The sequence below is a fragment of the Lissotriton vulgaris genome, chromosome 9, assembly GCF_964263255.1.
Source record: "Lissotriton vulgaris chromosome 9, aLisVul1.2, whole genome shotgun sequence".
In the NCBI taxonomy this organism is placed as follows: Eukaryota; Metazoa; Chordata; class Amphibia; order Caudata; family Salamandridae; genus Lissotriton; species Lissotriton vulgaris.
Genome location: NC_141697.1, coordinates 627,358,457 through 627,370,687, shown reverse-complemented (window position 1 = coordinate 627,370,687; position 12,231 = coordinate 627,358,457). Strand labels below are relative to the sequence as shown.

General features: G+C 49.3%; 1 protein-coding gene across 1 annotated transcript in view; it reads right to left on the bottom strand.

Moving 5' to 3' along the window:
* The window catches only part of LOC147691987 (cytochrome P450 2C19-like), a 366,046-nt gene that overhangs the window by 39,323 nt on the left and 314,492 nt on the right, over window positions 1-12,231 (bottom strand). The window contains exon 8 of the mRNA XM_086938278.1: window positions 944-1,085. Coding sequence (XP_086794404.1) covers window positions 944-1,085 — 142 coding nt within the window. The remainder of the gene's footprint in view (window positions 1-943; window positions 1,086-12,231) is intronic.

Sequence of the window (12,231 nt, the reverse complement as noted above, 5' to 3'; positions counted from 1 at the left end):
TTGTTTCAGAAACAACCCCCTACTTTGTGTGCTTACGTATGAAAAAAATACGATCCATAGCCGTAGTCTAGCAGGGCATTTTTGCTGACCCATATCAGCTGGGGCACCCGCTGGCAAAATGTCAACCCTAATAGAAACCAACTCTAACTTTCATGAATAAGGCACCTTGAGGCTTGCAAAGGCTGTTAGAAACAGGACTTCTTATGCTCTTCTAATATGTCTGCCCATCTGCCACATTTTAAGAAGGAGCCTAAGATAGTTCCTGAGTTATTGGAGGGCAGTAAGAGAAAATCTATCTATTTCCCAGCCATATTTTCCAAACACATCTCTCAAAACATGTATTCCTTATTAAGTGTGAATTAAGTCGGAGGGAATCCTACCTTGATAAGTACCCTCATTTTATCACCCGGTCTTCCCTTGATCATGTTTAAACTGCCAGTTGAAGAATGGCTGATATGCCCTGATTTCTGATGGATTCATCTCTGTACAAACCTGCCACAGTATCAGTGGCAAAAGTTAAATGTAGTCTACTAAACTTGCTGGTAAGTACCTCACAACATGGTAGGAAAATCAGATATACGGAAAATGGCAATAGGCCCAGACTTTGAGAGTATTTTTCCAGGTGTCTATACAATTTGGTGTAAACTGAGAGCTGGATTGTGGAAAACTGGTCCTTCCAATTGCAGATAAGTCTCTTTCATATTGCCACACTGATGATAGTTTTGAATGTGGTAGATTTTCTCTGACACCTTGATGGGGAGAAATATTTTCCACAGTGCTCAGTAGAATGGCCAGCAGCTAAACTCTCAATCATATATTTAAACATTTTATCCCATAAATGTTGAGTCTGAGATCTCTTTTTTCATGTGAAACTTTAGCTGTTCATCATTAGCTCTTCAGAAGACCTCTACTTCATGATTGTGTCTAAGGTAAAGTGTCATACCTGCAGAAAATGGCACAAATGCTTCATTTTTCTTAAAGTATCCATTGTCATCCAGGAATCGCTGAGGGTCAAAGCATTCTGGATTTCCAAACTTCTTTGGGTCATGAAGCACGGAGGACAGTACAGGCATAACATCTGTGCCCTGTGTGAACAAATGAGTAGTGGTAAAGGAAGCTACAAGGGGATGAAAAGATGTGCTTAGAGCAGTGTGCAAACATGTCTTGAGCATGCTACAAAAAGATTGGATAAGGACAGAAATCTTTTATTAAAGACAAGAATAAGAAGCTTGTTTACAGTTTAGTGAAATAAGTGTAATGCAATACGTCCGTGGTTCTTTGTCTCCCCCACTAATTTCACTTTTCCTCTGCCCCATTTAGAGTGAGGCGAAACACATTGTTTTGGACGGTGAGCCATAAACTGTCTCTGCCATCAGGAACACTGTACATTGTTACCCATCCACCCCTTGGATGTTAGGCAAAGATGTGGACGCGGATGTTTGCTGTTTCCTATTTTGTAGAGGGACATCATTACTTTTTCCTGCCTGGGTCCACCATGAGAAGTGTGATCAAGTGGATTAGGGAAAACTAACACTGGCTCCATTATGCCAGGAGAAAACTCCCTGGGCTTCAGGAAATATTTTTGAGGACTTAAGTGAATCAAGCTCTCTCTTTGGCAGTTTGTTTTACTAAAACAAAAAGAATTCAAGGCAGGTCCCATAGAACATTGTTTCTGCTTGGTATAGTGCCTTGTTCTCTGTGCATCCAAAGTAAAAGCTGATGTAGGAAGGCAATGGCATTATTGCCAGTCAAAGGATTTCAAAATATGGCCGATGATCATCATTCGAGGAGATAAAGCCAGGCTGAGGGCCCCCTTAAAAATGTTCAGATGGTCCCCCAGGTGCTCAAAGTTGTCAGTCAATGTAAAAAAATAGGGGTATTAGTTGAGGGGGTAATGACCCACCTCAAATGCTAACCACAGTCCTTTTTCAGGGTGAACCCTTAAAGTCACTAAATTAACCTGAGATCAACCCCCTCGTAGCTATGGCACAGAGAAGGGAGGCTAAACTTAGAGGGAATGTGTAAAGTATTTATGCAGTACTCAAAAATTAATAAAGTTGAATTACAAAACAAGAAAAATTCCCAACCAATTTAAACATTAGGGTAAATTGTAATAAAATGATACCAAAATGACAAATACAGTCAGTCAAACTGGAGTCATAAATATTCATATGTTAAGTTTCAAAATAGTTCCGAAAAGCACTAAGCACCAACTGCGGTTATGTGGTTGAGCTAGACCAGGACATGGGTAAGTTTTAAGGCCAACTGGGATGGGACGAAGGTTGGATACAGTGACAAGGTCCTCCAGTTGAAAAAGTTACGTTTGCATTTAAAAATGTTTAAGGACCATAATGTCTTCAGCAGGACCAGGCAGCAGTCTGTGACCAAGATGAACTTGTTGATGATGAGAAGACAAAGGGCAAGGTCTTGGTGAAGTTGTTGATGAAGTGGAAAAAGCTCTGCACAAGGAAAGGTAATGTTTCACGTCCAAACATCCCTCAACATTGATCAGATGAAGGTGGCTGATTGGTCTGTGATGGTTTCTACATACAGACTTGGAAACATTTCTAGAAGTCATATTTCTTCAGTGGGTAAAGGCTGCAGGCTGTAGTAATAGAAGGTTCGAAGTTGTCAGATGCCAGTTGTTGGACTTGGCCCTTAAGGCAGGCTCACCCCTAATCTTTTTGTTTTAGATCTGTGATCTGTATGGATGATTTTCTGGTCTGTGCTCACTTTTTCCCTGTGTCCCAGAGTAAAGTGCGTGCATGTAGTTAGGCTGGCCTGCTCTCCCATAGGAATGCATTGGGAATGTCTGTGTCCCTGGTAGCTCCTGATGCGTGGGGAGTGCACGCCCGAATTTGGTATGTGCGAGCTCGTGAGAATGAATGCTTCGCAATGGTGTATGTGGCATGTGTGTGTCATGTGTAGAAATGCCACTTCTAGGACTTGGCATATTAATGTAAAATATGCCTGGCTCATGATTGGCTGGTGTTACATACATAGGGGTCCCAGTTGGAACAAAATTTGATACAGAAAGAAAAATACTTTTGAAAAAAATCAAGAAGTTTGGTATTGTATTTACAGAGAGATGCTTTTAATTCACATCCTCGGTTGTAGATTGGTTACAAATACATTTCTCAAAATAGTGCAGGTGTCCTCGATGCCCAAAGGGGGGGCAAGGTGAAAGACGGACAGGGGGGAAGGTAGTGCAGGTAGTGCGGGTATAGACAAGTTGCAAAAGGAATCGTGGGTGGTCATTTATACATTTTGAAAATGATACCACAGAGGCATATTCATATTGCCAAACAAATAATTACTCTCAGCATTCACATTCCTATACCAACAAATTAACACAACCAAAAAATGAGCTGTTGTTATTGGCTAGGTGACAGTAAGATTATGTTGACGTTTCGACCCCAAGGATGTAGGCTGATTCTTGCCCTACTGCGGGGTCTTCATCAGGTGTATAAATGACCACCCACGATTCCTTTTGCAACTTGTTTGGCTTTCCTCCACCCTGCACCTACAGACAAAGGGATTTTACTGTATAAAAATGGGGCTGTGTCCCCACAGAAATGGTTCTGTTCTCTTCCAGGATCCTTGCCAGAGGGGGCTGCTGCGGCTGCTGGGGCCAGGAGGACCGCCACTTGGGTTGTCTCCCTGCCTGGGGACCCAGTGAGCTGGCTCTGGCCCTGCCTTGCCCCCCCTGCCTGCCTCCAGACCCTGCTGGAGCTTGACTTTGTGCTTGGGGAGCGCTGTCCCTTGTCCCCAGCTCTGGGAGCGCTTTATTTTCTGCCCTTTAGCGCTGAGAGCGCTTCTCTTTGCCCCCTAAGCGCTGGGAGCGCTTTATTTTTCCCAAAGCGCTGGGAGCGCCTCATTTTGATTATAGCGCTGGGCGTGCTGATGGTTCTGCCCCCGAGCTCTTACTAGCGCTTTGCCGATTTTCGGCCGAGCGAGTGCCACCGCGCTATAAATTTTAATTGGAAGCCGGTGCCCACCCAGCATTGCCCCGTGATCACCGCCGCAGCCCAGGAGTGTGTGCAGCCCCCGCTGGTCCGCCGTGCTGTCTGCGATGACCCGGCAGTGCTGGAACTGACGGCCAATTGCTGTGCGGCCCGGGAGAGGCGAACCGGAAGTCCCACCCCCGGAGCCAAGCAGCAAGGAAGAGAGGCAGCCGGTCGTGCCCGAGGCCCCCGTGAGGAGAGAGGAGCCCCGCGCTGCCGGAAAGGAGAGCCGCCCCAGCGAGACAGCCGGTGAGTGGGGCTCAGTGCAGAATCAGGGAGGAGGGCGTCGGGGCACATTGCCGGTGCCCGCCCCTCCCCGTCAGTGTGAAGAGCCGATTGAGGCTCTGGGGGCGTTATTTGATCCTGAGTCCCCCGTGAGGGACTCTAACGAAGCCCGTAATCGTGATTGGAGCCCCGAGGCTCCTGGGGGCAATTTGGTTATTTAGAGCCCGAGAGGCTCACAGCTCAATTGTATTTACGAGCCCCGAGGCTCAAGGGGGCACACCTTGATTTCTACGAGCCTGCGAGGCTCGAGTGCCAGTTATTTGATCTAGAGCTCTGAGAGGCTCCGGGGGCATTTCATTATTTTAGAGCACTGAAGCTCTAAGGTGCCAGTCACCTGTGTTCTTGAGCCCACGAGGCTCCAACGTTGCCCTAACTTTTCCTGCACCAGTTGCCCAGCACTTTGTGGGCAATTGCTACGTTTAGGCTTTGTGTTCCGTGCTGCCTGCGCAGCCTGCCTGACATTGAGACTCAGGGTATTTCAGCCCCTTGCGAGGCCAGTTGGACTGAGGGACAATTCTAGTGTTGTGCTATGTGCACCCTGCGCATTGTAATTTACTTGTGTATGTGATTCCTGCGCAAATGTTCTAATCTGCACCTCTGGTATTTTATGTTTTATCCCCTTTGCTAAGAGTGACCTGCTTAGAGGATTGTTGATGTCCCATTACCTTTGCTAAATGTGACCTGCTTAGGTGATTGTTTAGGTTTCCTTCCCTTTGCTAAAAGTGACCTGCTTAGGTGATGGTTTTCCTTTTATAGGTCCTGATGATAAGGTCCTAGTTCCCTGCGTGATTTTCCTACATTGTTTAGGGTTGCGTAGGAGGTATGTACTCTTTACCAGTGATTACTGGTTGTATGCTGCATTTACAATTTTGGTGCCAGTCATTATATGTTTATGTGCTAAGTGTTATACCTACAAGTAATATTTCTAACAAGTGCCTACCCCTGACAGTGGTCCATGTGGCCCTGTCCTGTACATAATCCCTTGTAAATTCTGCCCGTGCATGTTGGCACATTGTAAAGTTTGTGTGTTATCTAATGTGTTTTTACTATAATACAAAGGCTATTTTTTATATAACCTTGTGTGGAGTTTCCTTTGTGGTGGGCCTTGGGTGTTGTTGCTGGGTGCATGCGCAAACGCTTTACACATCGCCTCCGAGATTAGCCTTGCTGCTCGCGTCACGTTACCGAGAGGGTGAGCAGGGGTTATCTTGGTGTGTAACTCCCTTGCCCTGACTTAGACTTGGTGATCCCTGACTGACTTTGGCGTGAGCCTTGGCCGGCCCGGGGTCCCGGGTCTAACATTGGCGGCAAGCGGTGGGATAAGAATTTGTGTTTGCGCTGTACCACAGTAGCGACAGGCGGCACTACAAAACTCTATATTTTTAGATAACCACATTTTGGGGATTATTGTTTTTTAGGTGAAGATCAGTATAGCTTCTCCTGAAAGGTGTCATTTTGTGATTTTGTCCAGTACCTTGTTCCGCGCCCTGCTCCCAGAGTTTGGTACCTGTGTCGCTTGTGGTCAGGTTGAGAAAATCAGGGGTGGTAGAAACTGCCTTACCAGTCCGAGGGGAGGGTGTGTGTGAATAAGTGGTGTGTTACACTGGACAGAGGAGTGCAAGTTCTTTGAGATAGGAATCTTGCTGAATTTTGTTGATTGTGTTCTCCTGTTTAGCTCAGACCCCCAGGTTCCTTGTGTCAAACTTTTCTTGAGAACGTCCGCCAAAATGGAGCCTGCTTTTGATCTCTGTGGTCTTTTTAGATATAGTAGGTTAGAGCTGGTCAGATTCTGTGAAAAGGGAGGCATAGAGGTGAGTGAGTCGGATACTCAGTCCCAGCTTAGGGACAGTCTGATCCTGTGGCAAAAGGATCAGTGGGATCTTGAGCACAGTGAGAGAGATAGGGCCCGGGCCGCACGCCATGAGGGATGTGAGTCTGTGGAGATCCCTGAAGAATGTGAGTTGGATGATGATGACATTGGATGGATGTCAGCAGATAGTGAGGACCCCATAGATAGGGAGTCCCTTGCTGGGTCCAGTGTCAGTACCAGCGCCCCATCCCTTTCCCTGTCCCCAGAGGAGTGGTTGGATAGGAAGGAAGAGAGGGAGCATCAGGTAGCGATGGAACAGCTCAGGTTGGAGCATGCCAAGCTAGAGGCTGAAAGAGCCTTGTTCAGGGAGAAGGTAGCCCTAGAGAGTAGGTTACCCCCTGAGTGCAGTTGTGATTGTCTGGATTCCCCGGGGAGGGTGGAGTCCAGTGGTGGCAGCGATTTAAATTTCAGTGTTGACAGTCCCACTCCCCGTCCCCCGAGTATGGTTCCTGTTTCCTCAGAGGAGGAGAATAGGTTGAGGTTTAGGAATCTTAGGAAAACGTCTCACCAGTCTTGGGAAGATTTTCAGGGTGACTGTTGTGGAGCCCTGTGGGCTTGGGTACAGGTTAACACAGACAATGATTTTGACATATTGTTTGATATGGTTTTCAAGGAGCAGTTGCTCAGTGTTGTGTGTCCAGAGTTGCGCCAGCACCTGTTGAGGTTAGAAGATTTCAGTCCTTGGGGCTTTTAAGAGGAAGCAGATCTCTGGGATAGTGCGAGAGGTTCTCTGGAATCACTAGTGAGTGATTCCAACTATAGTGGTTCAGGTTCCCTCCAACCCAGCGTCGTGGAGGAGGGTGAGAGTAGCCCAGCTAGGTCCCAGTATAGTGAGGAGGGTGTAGGGGCTTACTGCCTGTCTCAGTGGAGCAGGAGTGAGTGTGACACCCAGAGTCCCCAGATGCCCGAAGCCCTGCCTCAGAGCATGGATGGTTTCTTTAGGGAACACCAGGGTGGGGACCTAAGCTTGCCTGTTAGTTCACTTGAGGGAGATCTCCTAGTGTGTGGAGGACCTGGAGCATCTGTGAGCGGAGCATCTATGGTTGCAGAGTCTGGCCGTACTGCTCCCGTAGGGAGAGTACAGAAGTCCAGTGAAAATAGTAATTGGGGGATAGTATGTGAGTCCCCAGAAGTCCTGGAGTGCCAGGCAGTGATTCCATCAAAGGTTCTAGACCAGAGGTTGGAGGTCCAGTTTCAGGGTTTGCATGACCTGAAGGGTGGGAATACTGTAATCAGTGTCCTGACCAGCTCTTTCTCCAGAGGTACCGCCCCGGTTGGGAGGGAGCAGGACTCTGGAAGGGGGTGCAGAGGTGGGAGAGCCCACCTCTGACGCCGGTACCACCTGAGGGGTTAAACCCTAGGTTGGGAGAATGGTGTCTAAAGGGTACCCCTTGAAGGAGGAGGAGGAACCCTAGGAGAAGAGGTAAGGGGAGGAGATCCTTCCTTGAGACTCCTGGTCCACCTAAGGTTGTAGACCCTAGGCTGAAGAACCAGTGGCAGTCTAGCCCTGTCTTGCAGACAGGAAGAGGGAAAATGGCTATTATGTGCCAGGGGTTACTACCCCCCACTTTGTGAGTAGGCAGGAACCAGTGGCACCTGGGTGGCCTAGGGCCTGGTCCTGGCCGAGGGCAGCTGGAGAGTACCAGTGGGGTAGCCCAGTTAGTCCCTACCATAGTTTTAGAAAGAACCCCAGGGGTTCACCGTGGCGTAAAACAGGAGGGTGTCCCTGCAGTTGCGGGCCCGCGTCCGTGTTTTATCGCCCCAAGCAGGGAAGCCCATCACGGTGGTGATTGGTCTGCCCTGCGTTTTGCCTGGAAGGGGGTTGTGTTGGACTTGGCCCTTAAGGCAGGTTCACTCCTAATCTTTTTGCTTTAGATCTGTGATCTGTATGGATGATTTTCTGGTCTGTGCGCACTTTTTCCCTGTGTCCCAGAGTAAAGTGCGTGCATGTAGTTAGGCTGGCCTGCTCTCCCATAGGAATGCATTGGGAATGTCTGTGTCCCTGGTAGTTCCTGATGCGTGGGGAGTGCAGGCCCGAATTTGGTATGTGCGAGCTCGTGAGAATGAATGCTTCGCAATGGTGTATGTGGCATGTGTGTGTCATGTGTAGAAATGCCACTTCTAGGACTTGGCATATTAATGTAAAATATGCCTGGCTCATGATTGGCTGAAGCTGGCTGGTGAGCCTGGCTCCAGGAAGGCTGGATGGGTCTGCCCGGTGGTGAGTGTGAGATTAGCATGTTGATGGCTTGGGAGGAGTGCACCTGGTCCCGGATGGGCCTAGACTTTCCCCACACAATGCTGGCTCCACCCCCTGTAGTGCGACTGATGTCCCTAGCCCTGCCAGTGAATGAAATGAGTGGTTGAGCTATCAAGGGTACTTCAAAACCAGCTGCGACTGGTTATCCCCCACCCGGCACCTACAGACAAAGGGATTTTACTGTATAAAAATGGGGCTGTGTCCCCACAGAAATGGTTCTGTTCTCTTCCAGGATCCTTGCCAGAGGGGGCGGCTGCGGCTGCTGGGGCCAGGAGGACCGCCACTTGGATTGTCTCCCTGCCCGGAGACCTAGTGAGCTGGCTCCGGCCCTGCCTTGCCCCCCCTGCCTGCCTCCAGACCCTGCTGGAGCTTGACTTTGTGCTTGGGGAGCGCTCTCCCTTGTCCCCAGCTCTGGGAGAGCTTTATTTTCTGCCCTTTAGCGCTGAGAGCGCTTCTCTTTGCCCCCTATGGGAGCGCTTTATTTTTCCCTAAGCGCTGGGAGCGCCTCATTTTGATTATAGCGCTGGGTGCGCTTATGGTTCTGCCCCCGAGCTCTTACTAGCGCTTTGCTGATTTTCGGCCGAGCGAGTGCCACCTCGCTATATATTTTAATTCGAAGCCGGTGCCCACCCGGCATTGCCCCGTTTTATTTACTTATTGGAAGCCGGTGCCCACCCGGCATTGCCCCGTGATCACCGCCGCAGCCCAGGAGTGTGTGCAACCCCCGCCGGGCCGCCGCGCTGCCTTCGACGACCCGGAAGTGCTGGATCTGACGGCCAATTGCTGTGCGGCCCGGGAGAGGCGAACCGGAAGTCCCACCCCCGGAGCCGAGCAGCAAGGAAGAGAGGCAGCCGGCCGTGCCGGAGGCTCCCCGTGAGGAGAGAGGAGCCCCGCGCTGCCGGAAAGGAGAGCCACCCCAGCGAGACAGCCGGTGAGTGGGGCTCAGTGCAGAATCGGGGAGGAGGGCGTCGGGGCACATTGCCGGTGCCCGCCCCTCCCTGTCAGTGTGAAGAGCCGATTGAGGCTCTGAGGGCGTTATTTGATCCCGAGTCCCCCGTGAGGGACTCCAACGAAGCCCGTCATCGTGATTGGAGCCCCGAGGCTCCTGGGGGCAATTTGGTTATTTAGAGCCCGAGAGGCTCACAGCGCAATTGTATTTACGAGCCCCGAGGCTCAAGGGGGCACACCTTGATTTCTACGAGCCTGCGATGCTCGATTGCCAGTTATTTGATCTAGAGCTCTGAGAGGCTCCGGGGGCATTTCATTATTTTAGAGCACGGAAGCTCTTAGGTGCCAGTCACCTGTGTTCTTGAGCCCACGAGGCTCCAACGTTGCCCTAACTTTTCCTGCACCAGTTGCCCAGCACTTTGTGGGCAATTGCTACGTTTAGGCTTTGTGTTCCGTGCTGCCTGCGCAGCCTGCCTGACATTGAGACTCAGGGCATTTCAGCCCCTTGCTAGGCCAGTTGGCCTGAGGGACAATTCTAGTGTTGTGCTATGTGCACCCTGCGCATTGTAATTTACTTGTGTATGTGATCCCTGCGCAAATGTTCTAACCTGCACCTCTGAATGTGTTTTAATGCCTCATGTGCAATAGGTTTATGTTTTATCCCCTTTGCTAAGAGTGACCTGCTTAAAGGATTGTTGATGTCCCATTACCTTTGCTAAAAGTGACCTGCTTAGGTATTTTATGTTTTATCCCCTTTGCTAAGAGTGACCTGCTTAGAGGATTGTTTATGTTATTACCTTTGCTAAATGTGACCTGCTTAGGTGATTGTTTAGGTTTCCTTCCCTTTGCTAAAAGTGACCTGCTTAGGTGATGGTTTTCCTTTTATAGGTCCTGATAATAAGGTCCTAGTTCCCTGCGTGATTTTCCTACAGTGTTTAGGGTTGCGTAGGAGGTATGTACTCTTTACCAGTGATTACTGGTTGTGTGCTGCATTTACAATTTTGGTGCCAGTCTTTATATGTTTATGTGCTAAGTGTTATACCTACAAGTATTATTTCTTACAAGTGCCTACCCCTGACAGTGGTCCATGTGGCCCTGTCCTGTACATAATCCCTTGTAAATTCTGCCCGTGCCTGTTGGCACATTGTAAAGTTTGTGTGTTATCTAATGTGTTTTTACTATAATACAAAGGCTATTTTTTATATAACCTTGTGTGGAGTTTCCTTTGTGGTGGGCCTTGGGTGTTGTTGCTGGGTGCATGCGCAAACGCTTTACACATCGCCTCCGAGATTAGCCTTGCTGCTCGCGTCACGTTACCGAGAGGGTGAGCAGGGGTTATCTTGGTGTGTAACTCCCTTGCCCTGACTTAAGAGGGGTGGTCTCTGACTGACTTTGGCGTGAGCCCTGGCCAGCCAGGGATCCCGTTTCTAACACCCGTCAACGGCAGTTCTGCTGAATCAGATTTGCTGCTCCAGAGCATAATGTAGTACAACATGCTGGGAATTTAATTCCTGCTGCAGTGCACCCTTGGTGGATTGGCTAGGCATATTGGCCCCAGTCTCATATCAGTTCTCAGAGCAAAAATTCTGCAAAACGCCCCATTTTCAGAAAACGTAAGATGATTACACTTGTTTTACATCAGGCAAGGGTTCAATGCTTTGGGAGCAGCACTTGGGGGGTTGGAGGGGGAGGGGGTTAAGACTCACTACAGCTGAGGACAAAAGGTTCCAGGGCCAGTCCAAATGGAATTAGTCGGATGGAAATTTAGGAAAAAGGCTGCTTGAAGCTTGTTGTATCCCGGTAACTCAAAAAGGAGGTCATCCTTATGACATTTTGAGTCCATTTATTTGTCCTGGATACAAGAATGTACAGCCTTCAGGGCCCTTTTTAGGCCACAGACAGCAGGTTCTGTCCTTTTCTGTTCTACCATAGGTCCAGAAGCGATCTGGGGAAGGTTCACTAGGGTGACCCTTCACTCTTTTACAGCACTTCCTATTGGTTTTACTACAGACAATCCGACAGTGCCCCTTTCTACCCAAAGCCAACCTTTCTTCCCCTTTGCAGATATCCTATGCCCACTCTAGAGGTAGGGCCCGTGAAATGAGCAACCCCTCCTCTTTTGTGACTCAAAACCTGTACTGGGGGTATCTCCTCTCCCACTGGACTTCATGCCTGGCTGCCTAAAAGGACAAAGAAAGGGCAAACTGAGGTGTAGCTACATCTGGAGGACGGGTGCAGTGTGCTCTGTACAATTCTAAGGAGAAGTCGCTGTTGCAATTTTACAGTTTAAGGACCCTTCTAGGAGGACTTCGAGGAAACCCTTTGGAACTTAAGAGGTTGGAGAGCCACCCCACCCGTGGATACCGTAGTACCTATCCCAGAAGAGCTGGGTGCAAAGGTCTGGAGCGGTGACGGAAACCTCTGTCGTTCTTAGTAGAGGGCTGTGAAGAAGTACTGCTGCCATGAATGTAAAAAGGGTCCGTGGAATCCAATCCTAGATTGTGGAAGGAAGGAACCTGAAAGCAGAGGGGACAGAGTCTGGGTCACTTCAGAGTGACCAGGTGCTCGGTAGACGAATGCCCACCGATGTTGGGTGCTTCAGGTGCGAAGAAGGGATGCTTGACTCTGCAGCCACAAGGACAAGGAGATGTCGACGATGACCAGGAGCCAGATGTGAGCTGTCCCACGAAAGATGTCCAGTGCTGAGGGTTCGGTGTCCTTGGTAAAAGCAACCCACGCAGGAAGGTCAAGCAGTTATGATGTGGAACAGCAAGGAGTCACGGCTTGTCTGGAGCAACCAGGAAAGCCCAACAGAAATCAAGATGACCCTCAGGAGGACCAACAGGCTGAATGACCAAGAGTCA